Source organism: Vidua macroura, chromosome 5, assembly GCF_024509145.1.
Source record: "Vidua macroura isolate BioBank_ID:100142 chromosome 5, ASM2450914v1, whole genome shotgun sequence".
NCBI lineage: Eukaryota > Metazoa > Chordata > Aves > Passeriformes > Viduidae > Vidua > Vidua macroura.
Window position 1 is genome coordinate 67,132,258 of NC_071575.1, and position 27,123 is coordinate 67,159,380.

Genomic DNA, 27,123 nt, shown 5'->3' on the forward strand with positions numbered 1-27,123 from the left:
GCTGGATGTCAGAGTCAGAGGGAGTCATTTGTCCTTCTGCCTCTGGGAACACAGACACATCAGAGGGAAAAATGAAAAGCTGCAGGAACTGGACATGTGCACAAAGGAACTGAGGCTCCTGCCTCTATACAGCCACCATAGTCTAAATTTTGCTAGAAGCAAGAGCCTGGGAATTTACTTAAACTATCTATGTATCTGCTTTACTATCTTACACTACTGAGACTTTAAAAGGTGTATTTTTTGTTTGAAATCCTTAAGTATTATGTTTTCTCTGTTGGAACCTTGCCATGCAAATGTTTAAACCTAAATTTTAAAACCCTGTGACCATAATCTTTTTAATGTAAAGAAGCTTTTGCCTTTTTCAAAGCAAAACATCCACAGTAATGCAAGAAATCACTAACCAAGGCATTCCTAAAGCAGGCTTGACATATTGGGTTTTAAAAAGCCCAGTATTTCCTTTGAGTAATTTGGAGTTCAAATGCTGGAAAAAAGTAATGAAGTGACAAATCCCAACAAAAATATTTCTTGGGAGTCACACCTTCCTCTGCTAGGAGTCTCACCAGCACCAAAGCACTTAGTTACTTGACAAAGAGCAAAAAACAAATTGTGAAACACAGAGATGTATTAAAACTCCAGCCCCACATTTAGTAGCTACCTATCCACTGTGGTACTGGTAGGACTCTTCAAAGTTTTATCTTCTTAATCCAGACAAGCCAACAAAATAAAACAAAACAAAACAAAAAAAACCTAACACCCAAAAAACCCAAAAACCCAACCAAAAAAAAAACCAAAAACAAACAAACAAACAAAAAACCCCACCCCCCCCCCCCAAAAAAAAAAACAAGCAAAAAAAATCCCTCAAAAAAAGAAAAAAAAAGAAAAAAAAAGCCAAGGTCAATACTGCCAGCAAGGTATGGAACAAGAAGAGATAATGAGAATAAAAAAGACTTTCTGGTGCTTTGGCAGGAGGGCTCATAAAGGGGACTGAAGGAAGAGAGTGCACAAGGCAGGTGAGGGCATCTGCATTTGCAAAAGCAGAACAATGATGGAGAGGGTCAAATTTCACCAGGTACATGTTGCAGAACTGAAGAAAATTCAGGGGAATGTGGATAAAATTATAGCTGGCAACCACATTATGAAGACTCTTGAAGATTGGGGTATGTCCCAGTCTGCAGCACAGGTTAAATACTACCCCAATTTTCAAGTCATTCAGCAAATTGGGACCACTGTATGTGAATTGGAAATTGGGATCACTGCACAAGAAATGAGACAGTTTCCTGTTTTGTTCCATCCCTTTTAATCGAATTTTGTGACAAAATATGAGGAAGAAGAGAGCTAATGTTCTCCTGTCTTTATGTGCTTAAATGTCTTCCAACTCTCCAGTCCTTCCAAATTCCCAGTATTTTATTCACATTCTCTTCTACCTTTGACGGTCTGTGCCTGTTTACATAACTTTCAAGACTGGTAAACATTACACATCTCATAGTTCCTAAAGAAAATATTATGCAAATGGCTGCTGAGCACCAGTGAGCCCCTGACATTACACAGATATGCCACATTAACATAACAGAAAACAATTCCTGAGATGAGGGGATGTGAAAGATTTTCCCTCTTAACACATCAAAGCTGTGCTGGGGCATTTTTCTCTGTTTTAAAGGAGTGAAGAGCACTGATAGCTGCTGCTGTGGATGGCAGCTCTGAAACAGGTAAGAACAATACAGGGTAAGCATTAATGAAGAAAGGTAGGAGGTTTAAATACGTCCTTAAAGTCCAAATGGCTGCTTTTGATGTTTGTTCCAATAAGCAGACATGCAGCAGGAACAGGAGGAAGTAGCTCAGCATCATCTGTCTCTGATATACAGAAATATTTAATGAGCTGAAAAACAATTCAGAGAAGCTCTCAGGAATGACAGCAGATCAGTGCCAAGAGGCAAAAGCAGGAGACACAACGAAAAAATTGCAGGAGCTGACAGCATTAAAGGGTCAACACAGATGGCTGGGGAGACAAAACATCAGAAAGGAGAAGGGGAAAGCCAAATCTCCCATTTCTAGAGCTGGGGAGATGCCAGCTGAGCAAAGGCTTCCACTGTCACATGTCCCCAGGGAATCATTCTGGGCTCAAACCATGAACAGTTGTCACCCAGACATAGAAACCAATGGAGCAAACCTGGACCCTTCCTTCACATCCAGGTAGCTGTTTCAGGCCAGATCAGCATTGCCACAGTGCCAGGTACAAGGTAGAGGCTCATTCCACCTTCAGGTACATGAAGATGTGCTTCTCCAGATGATCCTGCTGTCTTACAGTTAGCTTTTTTTTGGTTATGTTTTGCTTTTAATAAGAGAACAAATTCAAGGGCTTGTTTCAAATGGAGTTTTTAAGAAAAGGTACAGACCAGAACGTTTGGAACACTTTGAGAACACTATGCCATTACTCTCAGAGAGCACAGCTATTCTGATAACCCCCCTAAAAATGCAACTGCTGGATGCCAAAAACTGCAGTCCACGTTCCTGCAAAGAGCTCAGGTGATGGGGATTGCTCTGATACTTTAAGCCTGTTGATCACACTGTGCAAGTCATGAGGGTGCCTGTTCTTCATAACAGCCTGTACTGCACATGAAGGGCCAACCCAGCCCCTTTCCTGAAGTCAAAACCTACAAAGTACCTTCCTCACAGTGCAAACAGGCTGAGATGCACATGAAGCAGCTTCACCACAAGACCACAGTCCTTCTTCCACTGATTCTTGGGGTGAAAATAACTTCTTTCCATTTTTTCACACATTCCTTCAGTGTTCATCTTGTTCTGGTCAGCCAAGCCTCTGAAGTTTGAGGCTTTTTCTGAAGCAGAGCAGGGTTTCAGTGCAGTAGTGCTGACTTTCTATGCTCCTGTCATTCTTATTTCATGTTGCTGACTCAGATTTAGATAGCTGCCATGGGTAATAATGCAGTTTATGTTTAGCAGAGGGTAACACAAGTCTTTGTCAGGATTCGGCAGCAGAGCTGAGAAATTGCCCTGTCTCGTGCTTCTTCCTGAGCAAACCCTGTTCAGGGTGATTCCCAGGCTTTATTTTTACTTGATTACTCATGATACTGCCTAAAGGCTCCTGAGGTAGCTTATTGCTAATAAGGATATTCTGAAAGCTTATTGAATATTTTCCAACCTTTGACTCACAGGATACCAACCAAATAAGTCAAAATTCAACGTGGAAATCTGTTGCTTACTTAAATGCTGTGGTCTTGCACAGGGCTAAGAGGAACAGGTGGCTTTGGTGAGATCTGAAACTACTGGATTTCTGGCAGAGCAGAGATGAAAGTTGTGAAATGACCTTTCATAAAAGCACTACAGAAAATGAAAACAGTGAGTGAAGTGGGGTGTACAGGGACCAACCACATATCCAGGATCCAGCCCAATTTGTATGACAGGGAAGTACAAGAAAATTTTACTTGAAGAGGGATTGGGACTCAGAGCAAGAATTTTAAATCTCAGTAGGATTAAGATATTAGTCAGCCACAAACACAGCTCATAATTCAGTGTTCCTGCAAAATGAGAGCAGATTGTCTTGATACCTCAGGTTTTAGCTTTTATATTTTTCAGATTCTGTGCGGCTTTAGTGTGTACTTCTGAGCTTCATATTATGGGATGGTGAGCTCTCTTCACAGAGTAGGGAGACAAAACAATTCCTGCTCCAGCTGGGGACCAAGGACAAATGATCCAAATCTCAGGCTCAAGAGCAGACACAACGTGGACTGAAGAGAGAAGAACAAGAAGGATGGGACTGCATGGGCTAAAGCTGGAATTGGGCAATGAACTCCAATATGCAAATGGAGCAGAACTTATAAAAATGTGAGACACTGTGACCAGTCATCCATTTTTGTGACCATTTTGGTTCATCTTGGGTGTAGCCCTGGCTGGGCTCTTGTGCTGCCCAAGGTGGATCCATTGAGGCTTTTTAATAAATCCTTATTTTATTCTTTAGGTCTGTCTAGCCTAGTTCTAGGTCAGCCTTCACACGGTATCAGCCTCAGACAGACTTTCTAACATTTTTTTCTAATTTTTCAAGCATCTTGAAAGTTTAAGTTCCAGCTGCAGAAATAACAAAAGCTTTTGAGGGACGACCTCTCATGGAAAGTCACTTAGTGAGACCCAATTCCCAAACATCCAAAAATCTCTTCAGAAGCATTTTCTGAGTGACTGGAGTCACCTCCTGGTGGGTGCCCAGCTTGACACACCTCAGGGATGGCTCATTTTCAGGCAGGTTTGAACAGCTCCTACATCAAAACTGAGTTATTATATAAGGCCAAGAGCTGACCAGCCCAAATCCATGATGTTTAAAATAAAAAATCACTAATGGCTTCTTGGGATCTTGCCCATCATCACACATATCACTCAGGGTTTTGAGAACATCACTTCTTCTCCATATTGGACAATGGGTTCAGACCCATGCAGGTCAGTCCTCACACATAATTTGCAGTGAAATGAGCCACACAAGCTGCCTCACCTTTCCCAGTTCAGGTGCTATCTAAAAGTTGGGTGTCTAGTCCCAGCTCATCACCCAGACTCTTTCCATAAGAAATGAGGGTAAGAATGGTAAGCAGATAAGAGAATGCAAGACCTTCTCAGAAGAGGTTGTATTGTCAGATCCCCTTTTCAGTAAGCAAACATTTAGATTGGCCTCTTAACAAAAGTGGCTCAGATAATTGGGTTAAATTATCTTAACCATCAGCTTTTCATCACAGGGACAAAATCTCTGTCAAAACTCCTGAAAAAATAGGAACACAGAACTCTTGACCGTAATTTAATCTGCAAGGCAGAGCTTTAAAAGATGAAGTGCTAATGCACTACTGGTCAGGCACATTTTAGATATAGTCTAAGTTGAAAAGTAGTATTTTGATTTTCAGGAAAAAAACCCAATATTTGCTAAGGAATTTAATTATAATTACACCCTTCCTTATTCAATAAATTTCCAGACCACATAAACAGGTATTTAGTGTCGTGGATAATACTGTTCTTTGCAGATGAAAATAAGAAAAGTTGAAATAAAAAAATGAAGCACAAGGAGTTGAAAATATATCCTAATCAGGGAAATTAGACAGAAATGACACGGGGGTTGCATACTTGCAAATACTTGGGCAGCAGAGATGAGTTAAGATCAGGGCTGCTTCTGAGTCAGAAGCTTGTCCAGCACTTTGCAAAGTAGGATCTGACTGCACCCATTTCTGGAGATGAGGTATAAATTGTAGCAGATGCCAATGACTTCTTAACAGAGCCCTGTGTGCCTTTGACATGTAATATGTGCCTAAACATCTTCCAGCAATTTAAAAGCAAAGTGGTTAAACTGATAAAAATAATCAATTCTAGTAAGATCTTAGAAAATAGGGTGTTCTACCTATCTCTGGAGAAAAGCACCAGGAAATTAGTTTTAAGTGATGGATCTCTGAATGTTACTTAACCTGAGGTAAAATAAGTGGGAAAGAAAAAGCAAAACACAAAAAGAGGTGGCAGACAGGGCACTTGATGGGTTGGGGCTGTGGCATTTGTCTACCCCAGCCAGGCTGAGGACTTTTATCCATGCTGTGCCATTAGGAGGAATAATTCTTCCTTTGATTTGAGGGTACTTGGCAGGTGCTACAAGTTGGAGTGACACTGGAAGACATGAAAGCTTTTGGATGTGGGCAAGTTGCAGACCACCTATGCAGAAGCCACAACATCAGGTGTAACACTCAAGGAGGACCATTTGTGGGCATCACCACAGTGACCAGCAACAAAAACCTTCTGAGCTTGGAGAATGTTGTGTGATTGTGTGAGCAACCTATTATGTTTTAAAAAAAAAAAGTACAGCACTAAAGAGGAGCTGCATCCTGTGCAGGGAAAAAAAAAAAAACAAACACACAAGGAAAAAAAAAAAAAAACAAAAAAAACAAATACAACAAATATTTAAAGATGTTTTCTTTGTGAAGGAGGGGGAAAAGTCCTGTCAGCACTTCAGAAATAAGTGGCCATGACCTCTTGAACCAGGATGAGTAAATCCTGTGCTCAGCAAGGTAACAACAAGCCTGGAGGCACTTGTGCAGCCATCACAGGCCAGACCTGGGTAATGAGAGCTCTTAAACATCTCTCAAAGCACCACAGCTCCTGTCACAGCCTCCAAAAGCTTCCTCTCCAAAACAGCAAGTTTTCTCATGTAAATAGCAATGATGAGAAGCTGCATGAGATCACTCAGAGACCAAGCAGGGTCACTCCTCATTTTCACCAGCACTTCAGCAAACATCATCTAAGCTTTCCTGTGTCTTGAGACTCATTCTAGTCAGTATCCATTCCAGAGCAAAATAAAACATGTTTGATAGGGACAGAATTGCTGACAGCAAACGTTATGAAAATTGCTGTCTCAGCTCAATTCCTGCTACTGCTTTGGAAGAAGATTTCCAGTCTGGTGTGATTACACAAGACTGCTACTCAGAGTGCATCCTGGCCCATCTCTTAAAATAAAACATTGATGGGAAAAGCACAGAAATCTGTTCTTTTTCCTGATTTTAGTGGGATGGAGTGTGTCTGCACAGTGTGAAGATAATGCCCATAAAAAGTACCTGTGACAAATCTGTATCACTGTGTCACAATCACCTAATCTGAGTTGTTGTACTGTGATATCATCAGAACTATGAAAAGAGGTGAGGTGGCAGCTGCAAAGTAAAAAGAGCTTCTGACAGCTGGAAAACATCCAGTCTTTCCTGCTGGAAAGATCTGAGAGAAACCCATCCACTGTCAGTTTCATGGATTTCATGGATATCCTAGAGTTTAATTTTCCCACATCAGCTGATGATCCTGGTGTGGCAGGAGGCACAGGAGGCTTGCTGGATGTCTTGTACAAAAAGGGAGCCATTTAAATGTGTTTGCTCAAACAGACCTCATCACCACCTGCCATCTAATGCTCACTTTCAGCTACTTTAAGTGTTTTCAAAGGCTGCTGGTAAACATGCTAATAGGCAGCCTTGTACAATCACTACCAAATGGACAGAAGAGCAAAGAAAAAATGACAGAAGACAATTTGACACTGTCCAGAAAGGCCCAAGGATCTAAAGAGGTTTTGCATTTTGACATCTGAGTCAGTAATTTAACGTGATTGTAACAGAGGATTACTGAACATATCTGAACAAATGCAGCTATTTGATTTTACTGTCTTCTATCAGGAATCTGGCAAATGCTATTCTTTATGATTAAAATAATACATTTCATTATGTAAAGCTTCTTGGTTTTCTAGGTGCTTGCAGGAGCAATACATTTGAGGCTTTTCTTCCCATGCTCCTGGTGTAGCTAAAGCAAGGTCTTTGAGAACACTCATTCCACAAAGGACTGAAAATGTGAAAGTGAATCCCACAGACCCAGAGCTGCATTGCAGATTTGTACCCCAAAGGCGAAGAGCACACAAGACAGAGCACAGGCAAACATTAAATTCTACCAAATATCTGTAAAACCTCATGTGCACCATGTACCAGCACCAGAAAACTAGTACTATTTCATTTTCACTAAAATATAAGCAAACCTCTTACCAACATAGCCAGGAGTTCCGCAGGCTGTGGACATCACATCTCCTTTACCCTCCATCTTCGACAATCCAAAGTCACTGATCATGATTTTTGACTCCTCATCCTGGCTATAGTACAGCAAGTTCTCAGGCTAGAAAGGAGAATAAGCACAAGGAGTTTTGAATATGCGAGTTCAGTAACAACACCTGGTGACCCGTGCATTGCATTTAATACAATCCCTAGTCACACCATACACAAACATAATTTGGTTGTCCTAAACCTAAAGAGCTGTTCTTAAAACTTACATGGAGATCCTCTCCAGGCTCCTGTATGGCAACAATGGAAGACCCTGACACCCTGAGCTTTGAGCAACTTTTCTGGGACAACAAACTTCTCTTCTGGCACCTCATATAAGACCTAAAGCTAATCCCTTCCTTGTAAGGTATGTCTGACATATTATCACTTCAGAGTGGAGAAAAAGTAGGATTCATTTGAAAGCAAGTAAATATGGCATATCCAGGTAGTGTACTAAAAAATTATATACAGTATTTGAAAAAAGAAAAAGGAAAACAGGAGGTATTAGAGAATTTTTGTATCTTCTCCACTAGAAACAAACTGTTTTGAGAGAGGAAATGCCTTTACAGTTAACAGTCTCGAAGTGAGGATATTTCAGCTAGAGCTGATTAGGAAAAAATGCTGAAGGAAAAATGTGCTATAGCACTGAGCACAGCAACTTGTTTATGGCAAGAGAAAACAAGGATCACTCCACAAAGCCCTGTGACTTTTTATACCAGAGTCAGGCAGCTTGGAGAGCCCAACCAGCCTCCATCTGTTCCAGACAGTCCTGCATCCATGTGTTTTGAGTGTGCTGCTGCTACACAGCAAAGCTCTTGCTGGGTGCTGCGAGAGCCCACCTCTTCTCCTGCTTAACATCTGGGCTCATGAAGGGGTCCACACCTGCAGCACTCAGCCTGGTGGCCATGTGTCTTGGACTTTTGGGTCTTAACCTATAAAAGTGATAGGAAGCCAATGTTTCCAAGTAGCCTTGTTGGAGTCTTTTGCCCAAAGCTGGCACAAATGCTGACACGCAGCTTGCTGTGTGCTCCAGGAAATGGTGAGGAGCAGCTGCAGCCATACAACATCCTCAGACTCCCTGGGACACATCCAAGCTTGGATTTGTAAGGAGGAGAAACTGCAGTTCAGCATCTTCCCTTCTCCATCTGCTCTGGGGAAGGGGGAGATGAAGGAGTGCTGGAGGGCAATGTCCCATTCAGGAGGTTAAAGCATTTCCTGGCTCCCCAGCTCCAGCATCAAGTGATGGCTTCATCCACAGGACATGTGGAAACATGGGACACAGTGGCCATGAGAGGATCTGCAAGCCACAGCCACAGCTGTGGGCCAGCAGGGCTGAGGTAAAAAGGGAAATGATTTGGTTCCTAAAAATAAATATGCAGTTGTACCATTTATGTTTCTTTCTCAGGATAACTTGCAAAACCAGTGCTTTAATTGGACTTTATAGTGTCAAGACTCTTTTAGGGACTACAATTTCATGCCATGCTTTCCCTAGGCTGGAGTCACTCCTAATTTTTACTAGTGCTCTTGTGATCTCCTGAGGGGTCAGTAGACTTGGAATGAAGGGAAAAGCAGTTATTTCCTAACAACTTCTGATAACACACCTCAGGTTCCCACATACATTTAGTAAGGCCAAGAATTCCACACATTTAAAAGTCAAACTTGTTTAAAAGAATTCTGTTTCCTCAAGCTGGTTAATTCAAAAAGTATTAACAATGTGGCTCTGTACCAAGTGGAGCTGCTTGAGCCTTTCAGTCCTTTTGTGCATCCTGGAGTTCCCCTGGACATCACCTGCTGCCAACTCTTCTAATCTGCTCTTGCATTACTTAGATTAGAGACTTGGAGCCCAGACCTGCTTTTACCAACTACAGCAAGTACTATTTTGGTATCTGAATAATCACATAATTACAATAAATAATTGTTATGGATGTTTCATGGGTTATATTTTTGTAGAGTGGATTCTTTCCCAGAGTTTAATTTTGAAGCTTACACTTATTTTGATATTTTGAAATCATAAAAAGTCTTATATCCCTGTTTTTCTCATCATGGTATGTTTTTGCTAACAGTAATTCACAGCAGGTGTTCCTTATATACTGTATTTGATGAGTCATTTTGACAATTGATATGGTACTGACAAAAATCTGCAAACAAAAGAGAGAAAGAGAAAAAGAGCTACTCTTTGCTACAAAATACCACTGGAGAAGGTTGGTTTGATCTAAATTCAGCTTGACCTTACATAAACTCTGAAAGTAATTTGTACATGAATTTAATTCCCAAATCACCAGACCCCATATTTTATCACAGGAACTTTAAAATAAGATTATTTTTTAAAATGAGAGGTATAACCTGCTTTAGGTTATAAATACAAGAATACCAAGATGTTGTACAATGGAATATCTGAATTAAGAGCTCTTGGACCTCACTCCAAAAATGCTGGTGGCAGAAAGAAGCCTGAAGTTGTTTCCTAGAAGTTGAATTTGGGAGCAAGATGGTCATGTTAAAATACAGCACTTCCATACTGGAATTCTGAGGAGCTCTTATAAATATAAGAATTTATGTTTCTATGTACTTCAGCATAAGGGCAGGAAATGAACAGGAGCTGAGGGCAAGATGTGGAGACTGTAGGAGATGGAAGCCTAACCAGTGCCTCCTTACAGGAAACCCATTATTTGGGACTGTCTGGACTGGACTGCAGTGCCTCTTGACTCTATTAGTGTTCATTAAACCTTTTAATAAGGCTTATATAAGGCTCATAACATGTAGCCAAATTCCACTCTCTTTACAGGGGGAAAATACAAGCTGTGCCTCAACATCCAAGGAAACTCCTGTTTGGAGCATCCCTCCAAAATAGAACCAGAGGTGTTATTTCCATCACTGAAGTCTTCATTTCTGGCAGTAAACTTTGGCAGAATTAACTAGCTCAGGAGCTGAACCCACAGTTTTCTTTTGAATTTTGTATTTTTTTCTAGTACCTTCTGCTAATTTATTACTTAAAACACTAAAGTGCTATCAAATCCAAGCCTTTCTACTTGTCTTAATGACACTTAAGATACTGGAAGAAAACAATAAAACAACAAAGTTTAGGGAGGGTTTTTTTACCTGAAAAGCTGAGAGGTTTAGATGTGACAATATGGTGCAGCTGAAAGGAAAATCATCTAAATATCACATTGGCACACAATGGTGCTTAGAAGAACCCTTGCTGTTAACAAAAACACTGCTCCAAATGATAGGAAATCACTCAACTTTCCCCCACATTTGTTACCAGTTATTATTAAGTAAAAGTAAATCTAGCACAGCAAACCTGCAAAATACTTTATAGCAGTGAACACACCTCAGCTGAGATGGGGTTTCTGCCTTAATGTAACATTTTGGGTCTTAATGACTTTTCTTCACATCATACATGTCAAGCTCCCACTGTAACTGCCCTGACTGCAGAGTCCTCATTAAAACCAATTCCATGGGTGTTGGAACCCAGGGAATATTTCTCTGCCTGTCCTGGTAAGTCCTGACCCCCAGGAGAACACTGCTTTTAACCTTTGTCCATGGAGAAAGCTTCCAAGACTTTGGGATGAATTGGAATCTAAAAGTGTGTGAAATAGATAGTCATATAGTTTATCACAGGGTGAAAAACTTAGAGTTTTGGGTTTTTAGAATGGAGGTAGATAGATGACAAGATGGAGGATTTTGGGTGTTGTCTGATCTTCTTCTTGTTCTTCATCTACTCCATTTTCTGCAGTGTTGGTGGCACAGAGTGATTGGTGAGAAAGAACCGTAACTCAGATGTTGTGTGAATAGACAAATAATTAGTTATGGGTAGAAAGGAAGAAATAAAATAGGTTCTAAGAGCTAATTGATAAAATAGCTTTAAAAGACCTTGAACCTGTGTGTCTTGTGACTTTAGTGCCTTTTCTTTGTACGCTAAGTCTGATATGTAGACGGTGTGCTGAACTTTTGATAAGAGAAAAATAAACAGCAACCTGAAGGCCGAAAAAACCAAAAGTCCCATTTGTCTCTCAATACTGGCACAGAACTTTCTGGGGGTCTTCCCACCAGGGGCATCCTCAGTGGAGGGTTTCCAGGCGGTTTTGGAGCATCTCTCCTATGGTACAACCTTACTGGAACAGCCAGTCCCGGGGCACACGTGTTTGTTAGGCTCACACAATTACACAACCTTCATTAACGCTGCCCAGGGGACAGAGTGGTGCTGTGGCTGTACCTTGAGGTCCCTGTGCACGATGCCCATGCGGTGCAGGTAGTACACAGCGTCCAGGACCTGCCGGATCAGGGTGCTGGCGTCCTTCTCCGTGTAGAACCCCTTCTCCACAATGCGGTCGAAGAGCTCTCCCCCAGACACTCTGGAAAACACAACAGGAAGCAGAAGTGTGAGGATGTGCTTTGTAATGCCCTTTCTGCATCATTAAAGGATGGTCAAAGCCATGCACGAGACACAGGCAGCCAGAGCAGATCTGCCTGCAGCACTGGGGCTCACCCACTGTCCCAAGGAGGGCCACGAGGATGGTGAAGGGTCTGGAAGGGAAAGCCTTATGTGTAGGGGCTGAGGTCACTTGGTCTGGTCAGCCTGGAGGGGAGACCTCATTGTGCTCTTCAAAATCCTCATGAGAGGCAGTGGAGGGACAGGCACTGGTCACTTCTGTGGTGCCCAGCGACAGGACCCGAGAATGGCCTGAAGCTGAGTCAGGGGAGGTTTAAGCTGCATATCAGAAAAAGGTTCTTCATCCAGAGGGTGGTTGGGCACTGGAACAGGCTCCCCAGAGAGGAGGTCACAGTACTGAGCCTGACAGAGTTCAAAAGCATTTGGACAATGCTCTCAGGCACAGGGTGTGACTGGGGTGTCTTGTGCAGGGCCAGTTAGACTCAATTACCCTGGTGGACCCCTTCCAACACAACATATTCTGTGGTTCTCTGAATTGAGTTTGATTTTCTCCAAAGACTGGTCAGGCTATAATGGAAAATCTGTCACACATCAGGGAGTGGTCAAAGACCCACTAGCACTTGCAGAGGGATTCACAATCATACCCCAGCAAGAGCCAGGGCAGCAGACCCTGCTTTCCGTGTGTCCCACCCTAGAGAACTTTGCATAGGCAGTTCCATCTGCTGGTGCTGGCCCACTCAGGCTGTAAAGCTCCCACCTTTTATGATCCCTTGGGGTTCACTTTTCACTCCACTGACCAAGGCTTGGGGTTTGCCCCGGAGGAATGGTCCCATTATTTCCCCGCTAGCGAGTGAAATGCATTCAGGAGTTGCTGCCACTACCTATAGAGCATTAGTTTATTAAAGTAGCCTGCACCTCTGACAATTTTAAATGCTCTCAGAGGTTCCCTCCTTTACTCACAAATGCATGCTCATTTTTCTGCAGTCACAAGCTCTTTAGGCAGAGCACAGCCTCTGCCTGGCACTGGTAGGAGACGGATATTGATGAGGAACACAGATTATCAGTGCAATTCATCACCAGATGACACAAATGAGGAAAGTATTCCACAACTCAAAGAGGAAAGAAAATAAAACCTTGACATCCCACTATTTAATGTCTGCTGCACTGCACTTTTTCCCTGCCTTGCTAGAAATAACACGTTCTGAACCCAATTTTAAATAAAGAATGGCACATTAAAACTCCCTGGAGGAGTATCTGAGGAAACAAAAGAGGAAAGAAATGACTGAGTAATTGAAATAATAAAACTGTCAGCAAAAAAATGCCCTACTAGGGTAAATAAAAGATTTCCATTTTAGCAAGCAAAACCTATTAAAAAAGAAAATGTATGTGATGTTTCTTCAGCAAGTTACACCACTTAGCATATCATAAATAGCACAGTAAAACTTTCTTTAAAAACAAACTTAATAAAGGGAAAATAACAAATGATTACAGTCATAAAATGCATATGGACTGAGAGCTTGCCATTACACGAACACTAGGTAATTCAGCCACTTCAGGCAATAATCTGCTTGAATAATAACATGAAGTCACTTCCTAGGGAAGTTTGGAGCCTGAATGGGAGAGAATGCTACCACTAAAAATGAACACATTCAGCTTAGAAAATGAAAAGCAACCTTGGTTGAAAGAAACCAGATAATCCTTCTATTAAGTGCTAGGCAAACAAAACAAACAGTTTACTAACATACTGGCTCTATATTGAAACTGCAGGAAAGGTGAAGTCCACCCAGGGTCTGAAGTCCACCAGCAGCCTGAATTAAATCCCCTTCTTTCCTAGTTTCTCAAAACAGGAGTTGAATTTCTCACATACACATATTTATACATACATATGTGCAAATACACAGCGTGTTGCTCCACACCCCTCTTGGCCCTACACCCGCTGCCCAGCCCATGCTGTGCCCTGCCACGGGAGAGCAGACACACCTCACCCTCACTGTTCACTGAAGGCAGATACAATTTTATTGAATATGGCTCCTATTAGCTGACTGTCTTTTTGTATTTCCCTTGCAGTCTCTTTGTTTCCTGTGGATTGATTGCACTGAAAATTGAGCACACACAGTAATTAATATCACTGAATACAACACATTTCCCCATGAAAATGCAGTGTGTGCTGTTTTGCAGTTTCATACAGCTACTTTTGTTACACTCAAGCAATGGGCTGCTTTAGTAGATACCAATTTACATCACGTGCTTTCCTGCACAAGGAAACTGTCCTTTGATCTTTGCATAGAGTATATTTCCACAAAATATTTTTCACTAAATTGACAGAATTTCCCTCCATGGCAGCTCACTCCCCACCCCTCTTAAGCCTCATTCTTTAATTGAAGGCTTTTCTTAGTCAGATTTAGTCCAGTGGATCTACTGTACCCGGGCTCAGTCTGTTTATAATTTTATTTCAACACATGGAAAATATTTGCAACCTCTTAAATGATGCACTGCAAACCAGAGCTTAACCCAAGCACTCAGGAGCAGCTCTTACATTTGCAGGCACTTGTTTATTGAGAATGTTGCAGCATCCCAGGTACATGCAGAGAGCCAAGGGCCTCATGCCCCTCTTTATTAGTGTGGTGGCTCTGTGTTATGGTGCATTACACATTTGCACTCACCTCTAGAGTCTCCCTGCTGTGGGGAAGATTCCTGGCTGAGCTCCACCTCCCCAGGATGCTCTTCAACTCAGCACCCAAGGCCATGGCTACTTTCCATATGGAGCTTATGTCCTTATAGCTTTTCTACTCCAAGATAGGGTTAACTTAAACACAATGTCATTGGGAATGCTGCTCCCTGCACAGCACCCAGGGACTGACATAAGTCAGTGCTGTCACAGGAGCAAACCAGCAAAGGCAGCTGTGGGAGTGCATCTGAGCTCTAAACTCATAGTGGAGATGTGACCTGTTGGCTGGTCTTGATCCCAACCCCCTCTGCCCTGCTGAGATGGGACTTGGCATCTGTTCTGAGCAGACCTGGGTGCTCATAAAGCGCTGCTGCAATTTGTTCCAGTCTTTAATACTCTGGAATAATTATTTTCTTTTTAATGGCACCATCCAGCTTTGCCCTCTCTATGGCAATTTTGAGACAGAATTGAAACTGCAGGCAGTAAGAGCAGAATTAGGTCTTTGTTTTAAAGGAATTTAAGACAGAATTTTCTGTCCAGAAAGAGAGGGTAGGAGGGATTTCTCATTAGTGGAAATTAGAGGACTGCTTCTGTCTTGCAGCTGGCACTGGCTCACGGAGCTGGACACACAAACAACAGCAAAAGGAACCTTTTTCCCTTGATGATTTCAATCTTGGTTCCCAGCAAAGAAAAAGTCAAAGGACAACTAGCCAAGTTCAGGTACTTGAAAAGCATTTAACTCTGGAGCAGCTCAAGTGTCACACTGTGATCCAGGGTAGCTTCAGCCCTGCCCAGGGACTCAGAATTGGGCAAAACTCAGCAAAGCAGCCACAACTGCCTCTTCTGCATGGATGTGCCTGCTGGGACTGCCTGGATGGAATATGTGTGCCTCCAACCCTTGGTCCTTGCTCAGCCACTGAACAGTGGCTTTTCTCTGGCTCTCCAAGCAGCTTGGGAAAAACCCAGCACGTCGAGAAGGAGCTGACCCAAGTGTCCTCATGGCACATGGACACCCCAGAATATGCCTTGCCTGCCTCCAGCAACAGGAAACAATTTCAAAACAATGACAGGAGAATAATTTAGTTTAGAATGAAAAAAACACAACCAAACCCAGCCATAAATGCAAATACTTTAACTCCTACTACATCTTTTACCCGAGACTACATGCCTTTAGTACATATTACTGACTAGGCACATGAAAAAGGCCAGAACAAACATTTGAGGTGAAAGGAAATAGGATTTGAGGGGAGGAGAGCAGTCACTGCCCTGGTCCTGCTGGCCATACTGTTGCTGGTACAGGCAAGGATGTAATTCCATTAACACCCAGTTTGAGGAGGGACAGTAGAACCCAACTTGACCATATGATAAAAGAGACATTATCTGCAATTCCACTGGGGAAACACAGATTGCACTCTGTTTCCAGGGTTTCCTGAGATAAAAGCTTCCAGATCTAGTGTTTCATTAAGGAGACTTCATATATTGATCATGCAGAAGATACAAATCTTTCAGAGGACCTAGGATGGTGATGGAGTTTGCAATAAATTCCTACATTTATAATTCCTATATTTATAATCTTTTATTTTCCTGACTGGATCTGGGGGTTTTGCTTCTTGTTTGATGTTTAAATGCAGATCTAAACCCCCAGCACAAGCTGCCACACCGAGCGGCTCAGTTTAGGACAGGTTTCAAAAAACTTTGAAAATACCAATGGTTTTGTACATGGATGAGCTACCTTGTTAATTGGGCTCTCAGTGTGTACACTGTTGGCTGAACACCCAGCACAGACAGTAAAAAAGGACCCTGAAAGACCTTGCAATGCTCATTAGAGGCAAAAGAGAGGTCACTCTAACAGTGTCCTAGTAATTACTCAGGCTCTGTTTAAGGACTGGTGTCAGTCCTTGACACTACAGTTTCCATATTTGTGCATTTTCTAATTTACAGATGTAACTTGTGAGAGATGAGGAAACATTTCAGCATTACAGAATTCACAGAATGATTGGGTTGGAAGAGACCTTCAAGATCATCAAGTCCAACCCATGCCCCAACACCTCAACTAAACCACGGCACCGACTGCCACATCCAGTCTTTTTTTTAAACACATTACTATTTAAACACATTACTATTACATTTAAACACATTACTATTACCCCTTCCCTTTACATTAATCAATTTCACCATCAGTTCATCAGGAAAGAACCAAACTGGCACACTAAAAGAAAACAGCCCGTGCTGCAGGAAAAGAGAAAGGGCATTATCAAACTTTTTCCAAAGCATCTGATTCCTCTACAGCACCACCAGGAAAGCAGAAAGTGCAATGTTTCAAAGAAGTACTTTGATGAAAAATGAGAACCAAACAAAAACTCCCTTGTAATTTAAGGTCCCTAAACTCATAAACAGAAAACAAGAGCCCATCTCTCTGAATTTCTGGTGTTTTTGCCAGCAGAGTGAAACCTGCACCTGCACACTGCAGGTCACCGTACCAGGTACCTGCCAGACTGTCACCTCAGTGGAGCTGCCTGGTGGGGGACATCCCCACATATGTTAGCCTTCAGGTGAATAAATACATGAATAAAAGATCAAATAAACACTGGAATTAAAAATAAATTAGTCATATTAATGTATTCATGTTATGTTTTCTTTCTCTTGGTGGGACTGTCTGTGTGTACAGATAAATACTCTTGTTTCTTCACCCCTGCATCCCCCACAGTTACCAAGTGTAGGAACCTTTCTGCTTGTTTTAGGAGCTCAAAAAATAACACCCTTTGAATTATCACATTGACTTCTTTGCCATTTGGCAAAACACTGATGCTTTTCTTCCTCTTTTGTACTACAGGCTAGAATTGCTCTGGATCATTTACTGCTTGACAGTTTAATTGCTTTTTATCAGGAGTCTTATTGATGAACTCATCAGTGGTGGATTTACATGAAGAATCCAAGCAAAGCTATTCAGAGCTTGTTGGCTTTTCCCTCCTGAAGGGTGTTAAGTTCACCTGATGCTTCCATGCAGTTCAAATCATAATGCATTCTCTGTTGGACAAGTCACCAAAGCACCATACATCATGCTGGGTTAGAAGAACCACCACCTAGGGATTCACTAATATTTTTTAAACTTGAATATTAGGGATGCTAAACAAAAAAGAGGACTGATTTCAGAAACTGGAGCAGGAGGCCTCCCAGGACAGTATGAAAAGTAAGTTAAATATGAGCATTGCCCTATAATTGTGAGCAGTTTATCTATCAGAAGTTACATATTCACAGTTTCCTACAATATAAATCAGAAACAGCACAGAACTCAGCATGAAGCTGAAGAGTGAGGGGAGATAAGAAAGATTGAAGGGACTGTTCCTCAGAAGTTCTGCCTTTGAGTGTTACATTTCTCTAATGAAGGAATTCTTATTAAGACAAATAATTCAGTTTTTTAATTTTTTTTTTTTTTTTTAATGGAGGGATTTTCTGTTTGGCTTTAAACTTCCTCTGCATTGTGAAAAATGCATGAGAACCAGAAAACAAACCTGGCCAATGTGGTATTTGAAAGGAAAGAGAAATTGGCCACCCTCACCTCATTGTTCAAATGAAGCAACACATAAAAGGAAAATGAGTAAACAGATTAATAGATTTTAGACCCAGAAAGGAACATTATGATTATTTAGTCTGACCTCTTGCAAATAGAAGTACGTGATGAAAATTCTCCTTGTACCAATAATCTAGAGTGTTAATCAGGCAGGGACAGATACTGCTACAGAATTACTGCATGGCCTACAGAGATTTGCTTTATTCAGTAAATATGTCAGAATGCCCTGGCTTTCTCATTTGCAACACATCATAAAATATACAGCTGGAAAAAGGTGAGGACTTTCCTCGTTATTGTATCTTTAAATCACCCAGCTTAAAATCTGCTGGCAACATAAATATATACTCCAAGGCCACCAAAGAAAGGACACAGGATTAGTTTTGGCTTGTTTTTCTAGAATGCAGGTGCGTGCATGTGGCAGGGAGGGATGGATAATTGTTAGCACTGTCTCCTTTGATAGTGCTGTTCAATTGCTCAGGCTGGAAAAGACCTTCAAGAACACCAAGCACAACCTTTGACCGAACGCCACCATGCCCACTGAAATATATGTTGAAGTGCTACAGCAACTCCCTTTCTGAACATTTTCTGGGATGGCAACTCCACCACTTCACTGGACAGCCTGTTCCAATGCTTGCCAATCTTTGAGCGAAGAAAATTTTCCTCATATCCAACCCAAACCTTCCCTGGTGCAACATGAAGCCGTTTTGTCTTGTCCTATCAAGAGTTTCCTGGAAGAAGAGATCTCACCTTATTACAACCTCTTTCCAGGTTGTGTAGAGAAAATGCAGTGCAACACTGCCACGGTATTTATTCTGGTTTTTCAGCCCTTTCACCACTGTGATGATGGCTGCTCCAAAGGGCTGCTCTCCACCCTGAGGGGTTGTTTGGGAAACAATTGGGCAAAAATTCTCTGGCCATTTTTCTGAACCAAACTGAGCAAACTGACTAATTTTCCTCCTGCATTAAAAGTTTCATGTGACATTTGCTGAGCAGCTGTAGTGAGGTTGTGCTTTGGAGAACAGACCTCTGTTTCCACTGGGGCAAGACTGTTAAGTCTCTGGAAAGCTCTGCTCAAGGATGTAACACAGTTTGGCAGTTAAAATCTTTGGAGCCAGCATTTTCCTTCACAGAATCCCACTGCAGAGATCTTTTGAGGTCCATGATTCCTCAAGGTCAATGCTGTCTTGTTTTATTCAAAATTTTATTCCATATTCAAAGATTCAACATTATATTCAAATTTCCCCATGTCCTATCAGCTGTAAAAGGTGTGACTGAATCAAAGGCAACCAAATGACAAAGGACATCAGGTTTTTAAGTCTTTTGTGATTACACTATTCTGAGTGACAGCTTATGACAGCCCTACTATGCCAGTAGCCCACTTGCCCCTGTCTGTGCTCATCCCCCCAGGCAGAGGTACGTGGATATATGGGACCTTCCAGTGGCAGCAGAACTCCCTCAGTGCTGCCATCATGACAAGGAACAAGAGGGAAACCAGTGCTTCCACTGAAAACACCCACGCAGTCAAATCCTAAGATATAATCATAGCAAATTTGCACCTTTCCAGCATTCTGCTGAGGTCTGCAAACATCATGATGTGCAGAAGATGGGCACATCCTTTCTTCCAGTCTTCTGAGCTCCTATAGTTTGATTGGCACCTCCACAGGAATCAAGGAATCATCCTGGGATTAACAAGTGGATCACACTCAAGTGGGCTCCTTGTTATTTGAAAAAGGACCTGTGGAGGGTGGTGAAACACTGGCACAGGTTCCCAGACTGGTGGTGGATGTCCTATGCCTGGAAACATCAAAGGTCACATTGGACAGGGCTCTGAGCAACCTGATGTAGTTGAAGCTGTCACTGCTCAGTGCAGGAGGGTTGGACTGGGTGACCTTTGAGGTCCCTTCCAACCCAAACTATTGCAAGATTCTATGACAGAGGTTGGCACTTCAGCCTGTTTATCTTCATGGTTCTACATTAAATGGAAAGGCAAAGCTGCAGCCCAACAGTGGTGAGTTTTACCTGTTGTCAGTCAACAGTTTGATATCACCACATTCCTGCAAACAATAGATTCACCAGTGAAAAAACCAGAATTTTTAAAAATGTCATTAAAAATACACAGTATGTATTAAATATCTCAAAAGCATCATTTTAAAAGAAGGAATTGATTACTGGCTTATTCACTTCCATCTGTGGGATGTCAGTAAATCAGTCCACTCTTGCTGGTTGTATATATATACATATATATATATATATATATATATATATATATATATATATATATATATATATATATATATATATACACACATATATATATGTGATCTTGTTGCCTCAATCTTTTTCACTTTGCTTCTAGAAACAGAAAAGTACAGCTCTGCAGATAAACCACTGCTCAAAACACATTTTCCAGTATCTGAGGGCTAGAACAATGTATTTCCTAACTGGTGTCTTATTCCTCTATCTCTCCATAAAATAAGTGGACAGTTAAACTCTGGAGGAGATTCCTCACCTGACAACAATTTAAAACTAGGTCATGTTTCAGCACTAATAGGTTTGGTTTTCCTTTTCACTTGTTTTCCAATGGAAACCAACCTGGATATCCTGCCAACATTCACTAGGAAGAACAGACCTAAAAATAATTAAAACTGATCAATGAAAATGGATACTGTAAATTACACAATATATAGTAAACAATTTTGAAATATAAGGTGAATTCAGCACTGAGAATTGTACTAAATAACAAAAAGGAGCACAGGAAAGTGCAATAAAGTCACTCTCAGTTGGAGCTTAAACAGCCCAGATTTTCTCTGAAATACATTTAATAGAAATTTGGGGTGGTGTGTATATTCCTTTTTCTGAGATTGACTTGTTTTCCACTTGCTTTCTCACAAGTAAGTTTGCAGGCAGATGTCATCAGAGAAATAGCCAGTGTAAAGATAGTATTGACTAGTACATGTCTCAGTGCTGAAAGAGCTTTGAAGATCCTTATATCCCCTGTATCTCACATAAATTCTACTATTTTTCAGCTTATCTCTAGGATGTACAACATTGAACCATCCCTTTGTCCTAGAGAAATACAACCCTGGAAAAATTATTTTGAACCAAAAAAAAAAAAAAAAAAAAAGGAGAAATGCTGTCAACTGGTCAAGATATATTGTTGCAAATATCAACTTGCCAAGCAGCTTGTGGAAACAATAAATTGTGAGCTAAATATTAAAACCAAACAGACCAACTTAACTCTAAGTTATATAGGTATCTTTTATGTTTTATAAACTGTTGCAACAACTATATATACATTTAAAATGTCATTATTATGCTCTCCAACTTTTGAGTGCCAAGAAAGTTGCAGAGAACTGATAGAAACTTCACAATGCGAATTGCTTATAATGAAATATTTCTTAAGAAATGTACAAGTAACTCAAGTACAAGGAAAATCCCATTTTATTCTATATGCACTATTTTAGAATGCATAATTTTAATAAATATCAGGAAATACACATTGGAGTTGAAATATATGTCGGAGTTATCAAGGACAATTCCCTGAAATACTCTGTGGCCATGAAAAATCAAGCAGAAGGTTTAGGAGAAAAATGAGTGCAAACCAGAAAATAATTTGTCCTCCTAAACGTTCATGGAACACTCCCACTTTCAATACTTTTGACAAAGTTCATCTCACCAAATCTTGCAAGTCTAGACAATAAGCACCTGTATGGGTGCTACCACACTCCTCTCCTCCACCCAGCACAAGGAAGGGAGCGTGTCTAGGGTGTGAGGAGCAGAAATGTCCATTTTTGTGTTCATTTGGACAAATCCCACCTTGATGATCTCTATGGAAAGAGTCCTCAAGATGCTTTAGCCAAAACTATAATCAAACCTGGGGAAGTACAGAGAGGAAAAGCAAGCAGGACCAGAAAGCCCCTCTGAACAGAGAGAATGTGCTTTAGAAGGAAAAGAGATGGCAGAGGAGAACACACTACAGAATCATAGATCCACAGAAACATGGAATTACTTAGGCTGGAAAAGACCTCTAAGATATCAAATCTGACTGTTAACCCAGCACTGCCAAGTCCGCCACTAAACCAGTCATGAGAAGGATGGAGCATGGACAAGGGAAATATAAAGAATTATTTCACACCACAGATAAGAAATGGGGGACCTAACGGAATTAGCAGGTGGTGGATTTAAGACAAAAGCCTTTGTCATCTGAAGAGCCATCCTGGAACAGATGAATCTTTGGTATGACCCAATAAAACTGCACTCACGTTCTTATGTTTGTGCTCATCAAATTAATTACTGAATTATTCACTCAGCTCTGGTCTGAGTGTGCATACCTACATTAAGGGAGTCTTTTGATTCGTTCACTTAAAATCAAATATGACAGATTCAGAGATTTTAAAGCCTTTATGATAATCTAATCTGACCCCAGACAAAACAAAGACAGTACAATTTTTGCCTCAGATCCATTGCTCCTGGCTGGACAAAAGACTATCATTTAGCAGTGTAGACAGGCTTGACTTAGAAGATACCACTAATCCCTTGTCTGCTTTGTCCAGCAGTTAATTACACACACTGAATAATTACACTGAGGGTTTTTTCCCAATGATAATTTCGGATGTTCTGTCACTGGAATCCTTTCAACACTGCCTGCAGACTTTTTAGCTGTATTAGAGAAACTTTACTCTATTTAGGTCTTGGTAATCTCATTCTTTTTGCTTCTATCTGAAGTTTCTCTCCGAAAAAGTTAAATTCAACAGCCGCCTGAGAAGGTATCCATTGAGAAGAACTAACTAGAAGCTGAGTGATGCTCATTTCCAGTTCTCCATTTGGAATGTTAAATTACCATGTTAAGAATCTTCACTTACATATGCATCAATAATGAACTGGCTGTTCCTGGACAGGATATTGACCAGTACTAGGTACCTGTATTTCAAAATTGAATCAAATATAACCTAAACAGAATATACAGTTTCCAATTGCTCACTTCTCAACATCATTTAATCACTCTGCTTCATCTTGTGAGTTTATCTCACTGCTATTCAATCAAGATATTCTTGTTTTCCACAGTGAAGAGTGAATGGCTGCAATTTTGAGTGGTGTAGAGACACATCAATCTAATTTCTTACAGCTTGGACGCAATCTCAGCTAAATAAAACTTACATGACGGTTAAGAGCAATACTGTATACTTAGCCAGTAAATTCATTTTCAAGAGGGCACTTTGTAATGTCACTGAAAGAACAGGAGAAGCAGGTAGTGAATTTGGAAACCTAAGGATTGTACATAAATTGATTAATCTCCTGCCCAGTCCCCTCTAAAGGGGGACAGCAGGCACAGGCCATGGTCAGTGAAGAAGAGCCACACAAAGAGCCAGATCAAACCTGTCAAAAGCAGTTTATGGCAAAAACACTGGTCTAAATCCCATTGCTCCAACCCCACTGTAACACACAATTGCTGAGCTCTGCTTGATGTGTCCCACCTGAGGCTTTCACCTACGTATGAACCCTAATTTTTCACATCACTCACTCCTTCCCAGCTCCCTCCGTGCACGAAGCCTTTGAGTGGGTTCATGATGCTGCTTGTGCATTGCTGAGGGGCCAGGAACATCACGGGCTACTAAAGCTTCATGTTTATTTGCAGATGGCCAGCTGCCCTCTCCCATTAACAACAGCTAATTTCCAAGCTGAGCCCTTTGCACAGATAAGGCACAGCAGGGACCAGCAGGACCTGCTGATTTATTGTGGTTTGGCTGGAGGGTGGGCAGCACAGATATTCTCTCACGGCCTTGAGGGAAGATTTATGATTTATAAAAGAGGCAGTTTCTTTAAAAAAAAAAAAAAAGGCATCTGGTCCTAATTCTCGATACTCTCAAAAAACCCCTCAGAATTCAGGCATGTGAAACAGGATGGCTCATGTGACTTCTGCTCTTCAACTGCCATGGGATGAGCTCCTCAAGGAAATGCTGTCCATGGCATCCCCAGGAGAGATGGGAGGAATGAGGCACCACCAGCTGCAAATGAAACACAGGCAAACCTGGCCAGCAGAGAGAACAGCCTCCAAAAATGCTGGGAAATCATGAGGGAAACCATCTGGGGATGGAGAGGGCAGAAAGGGAGATCCTGCCAGCACCCTGTGTTTGCTCAGTCTGTGTTGGCTGCCTGGCACTAAAACCAGGTACCACAGCCACAGATTTACTGCTTTTATTCTGTGCAATAGCTGAATTTACTGCCTTTAGAAGGAAATAAACTCCAACCTTCTGGGAAGGCAATTATTTGGTGAAAGATCTAGTAGGAGCAGAGCTCACAGAAAAGAAGGTTTCCAGAACGTCCTGCATAACACAAATGTGCCCCAGGGTTTCTTTTAATAATTCTTCAATTATTGTCTTGCTGGTGTCTGTTTTAGTCCAGGACATGGAGATGTTTCTAATGGAAATCATCAATTCATCACAGAGACAATTTCCAAGAATATAATCACAGAGATGAAAACAGACACATGCTCATGCTAATAATGAGGGCTACAGAAAAAGTGGGAAGATTTTATGATCCTGTTATTTTTAATGGCAGCTATTTGCTCCTGTGTCTTAACAAACTAGGCTGGACAACTGCCAGGCATTCTGGTTTTTACTGGGACTGTCCCCTGGCCTGGGGAGAGATTTTAAATATCCATTTATACATTATTGCTCCAAGGCTGCCATCTATTCTAACACTTTACATTTTCCTTGACACAGAAAATGCAAGGCTCCAGCTATTTCTTCGTTAATCAACACAAGTAGCTCCACAGTAATTTTATTTTCAAGACAGAAGAGTGAATCGATGCCAAGAAGCCAACCCTCACAGGTCACGCTCAATATTTTAGGAGTTTGTGTTACAATTGCCTTGTCTATTTCTGTAATAATTTTTAATGGATGGATTAGTGACAAGCTGTAAAAGCTTATGTTTGTAAAAAGTAAACCCACGATTGATACAACAAAGAATCAAAGTTAGCTGGGAAAATGGAGAAAAGCTTAACCAGACTGTCTCAGAAATCTGTGGGAGCAACATCCAGCAACAGAAGTTCAACACAGTGCTGTTCAAAGAGTCTTCTCTCTCTCACAGCAAACACCTTGGTCATCTGCTGGGGCAGGGCACAGTGATACTCCTGCCCATCCCACATGACAGCATCCTAAAAATCCCTCTGCAGGAATGGCACCCCAAAGGCAGCTCCTGGTAAGCCCAACCACCAGGCAGAGTGGGCAAAAAATGAAGACCTGGACCTCATTCCTCTCAAGTTCCCCAGCCTCCAAAGCATCCAACAAGATTATCCCAAAGCCTCAAAGATACCTTGTTGATGCCTCCTGTTAGCCATGCTCTGTGCAAAGTTCTCCTTGAGCCCTACCCCCTGGGGATTGTAAAGGATATAATTTCCCCATGTTTCACATTTCATACTTAAAGTGCCCTGTAAAAAACCATTCATGAGCAAGCCCCAAGCAACTGCAGAAATACAAGCTGTAAAAGTGCATCAGCTTCAGGCTACAGCCATGGAGCTGCTACTCCCAGCCCAGCCTCACTGCTCCTGGGAGGCCCAGGGTAGGACATGGCTCCAGGAGAGAGCTTTCTGCCAGGAACACTGGCCACAGATCAGATCTGCCAGCACAAGTCCTTTGGGGACTTATCCCACCTCTGGAGGATCCAAAGGGTCACGCTGAACTGCCACCCCAACAGCTCAGTACATCCCATAGGGAATCCTTGGCATTAACATTTAATTGCTGTCTACTTAATTTGGTCAGTATAGGATCTGCTAAGATCCTGGGTATTCCTGCTGAAAAAACTACATGACTTCATAATTTCATGGATTCAGCAGTGACTTAAAAAAAAAAAGTTTCTAATCTTCCTTTTCCATTTGGTAGGGATACTCCTAGGCCCTGGAGTATCCCAATATCTCCAGTCCTGGCTCCTAAGCATCTGCTGTGTATGTTAAAAATACAGAAATGTGAAAATTAAAATCAAAACCTCCTCCTCCATCCCAAACTGATCAAACCTAAGAAATAATCTAGCAAATATAACCCTGGGATGTGTGATTTATACACTAAGAACATTAGGGAGTTAATAAAATGGATTTATACAGGGTTGGTTTGTTTGTTTGGTTGGTTGGTTTGGTTGTTTTGTTTTGGTTTTTTTTTTTTTTTTTTTTTTTTTTTTTTTTGTTTTGTTTTGGTTTGGTTTGGTTTGGTTTGGTTTGGTTTTTTTTTTCTAATGTGGTAGTCAAAGCACATTGCAAAAACTCATGGACAAAAAAGAAATGCAGTCTTTGGCTACAGCTCATCAGCCCTGCACAGCAATCCTGAGTGTCTAGATTTTGGCAATAGCATCTGAAAAATGATGCCCAATGCACTTAGCTGAAGAATAATACTATTTAAACCTTTTAAAAAAGAATCTATGCCCTGTATGTGCATGTAACCCACAAGAGAACTTTTTTATGGTCCTTACTTTTGTCAAGCTGTTGCCTCCCACCACCTCGGAGCCTGCACACTGATGCACAAGTATTAGAATAAAATTATCAGTGCAACTGCTTTTCTGCATGAGAGGGATCCAGAGATTGAAACAGAAAAAGGTTTTAAAGGTCAGTGCTGAGTCCAGTCACTGCCAAGCAGGCACCGTGTCTCCCTAAGCCAATGCATTCAAGTCAGTGACCTGCTAACCTGCTGGTCCAAAGGAAGAGACCAAAACAAAGTGCTAAGAGAGTAAATATCCACAGCTACATGCTGTGACTTCTCTGCTGTCAGGCAATCTTTGGTTGCCCGCGTGTTTCACTAACACCAGATACAGCAAAGAAATTACTATTTCTGCAGTATTTACCTCTGATACTCTCAGTATGAAAGCTACCACACATCCCCACAATTTCCCTCAGAATTCTGGTACCAGTGGATGG

The 27,123-nt window shown here is 41.4% G+C and overlaps 1 protein-coding gene across 3 annotated transcripts in view; it reads right to left on the reverse strand.

Moving 5' to 3' along the window:
* CAMK1D (calcium/calmodulin dependent protein kinase ID) overlaps positions 1-27,123 on the reverse strand; it is a 208,240-nt gene that overhangs the window by 31,478 nt on the left and 149,639 nt on the right. For all 3 annotated transcript variants that reach the window (XM_053977898.1, XM_053977897.1, XM_053977896.1), the window contains exons 4-5: positions 11,806-11,944; positions 7,542-7,668 (exon numbers count right to left, since the gene is read on the reverse strand). In XM_053977898.1, coding sequence (XP_053833873.1) covers positions 7,542-7,668; positions 11,806-11,944 — 266 coding nt within the window. The remainder of the gene's footprint in view (positions 1-7,541; positions 7,669-11,805; positions 11,945-27,123) is intronic.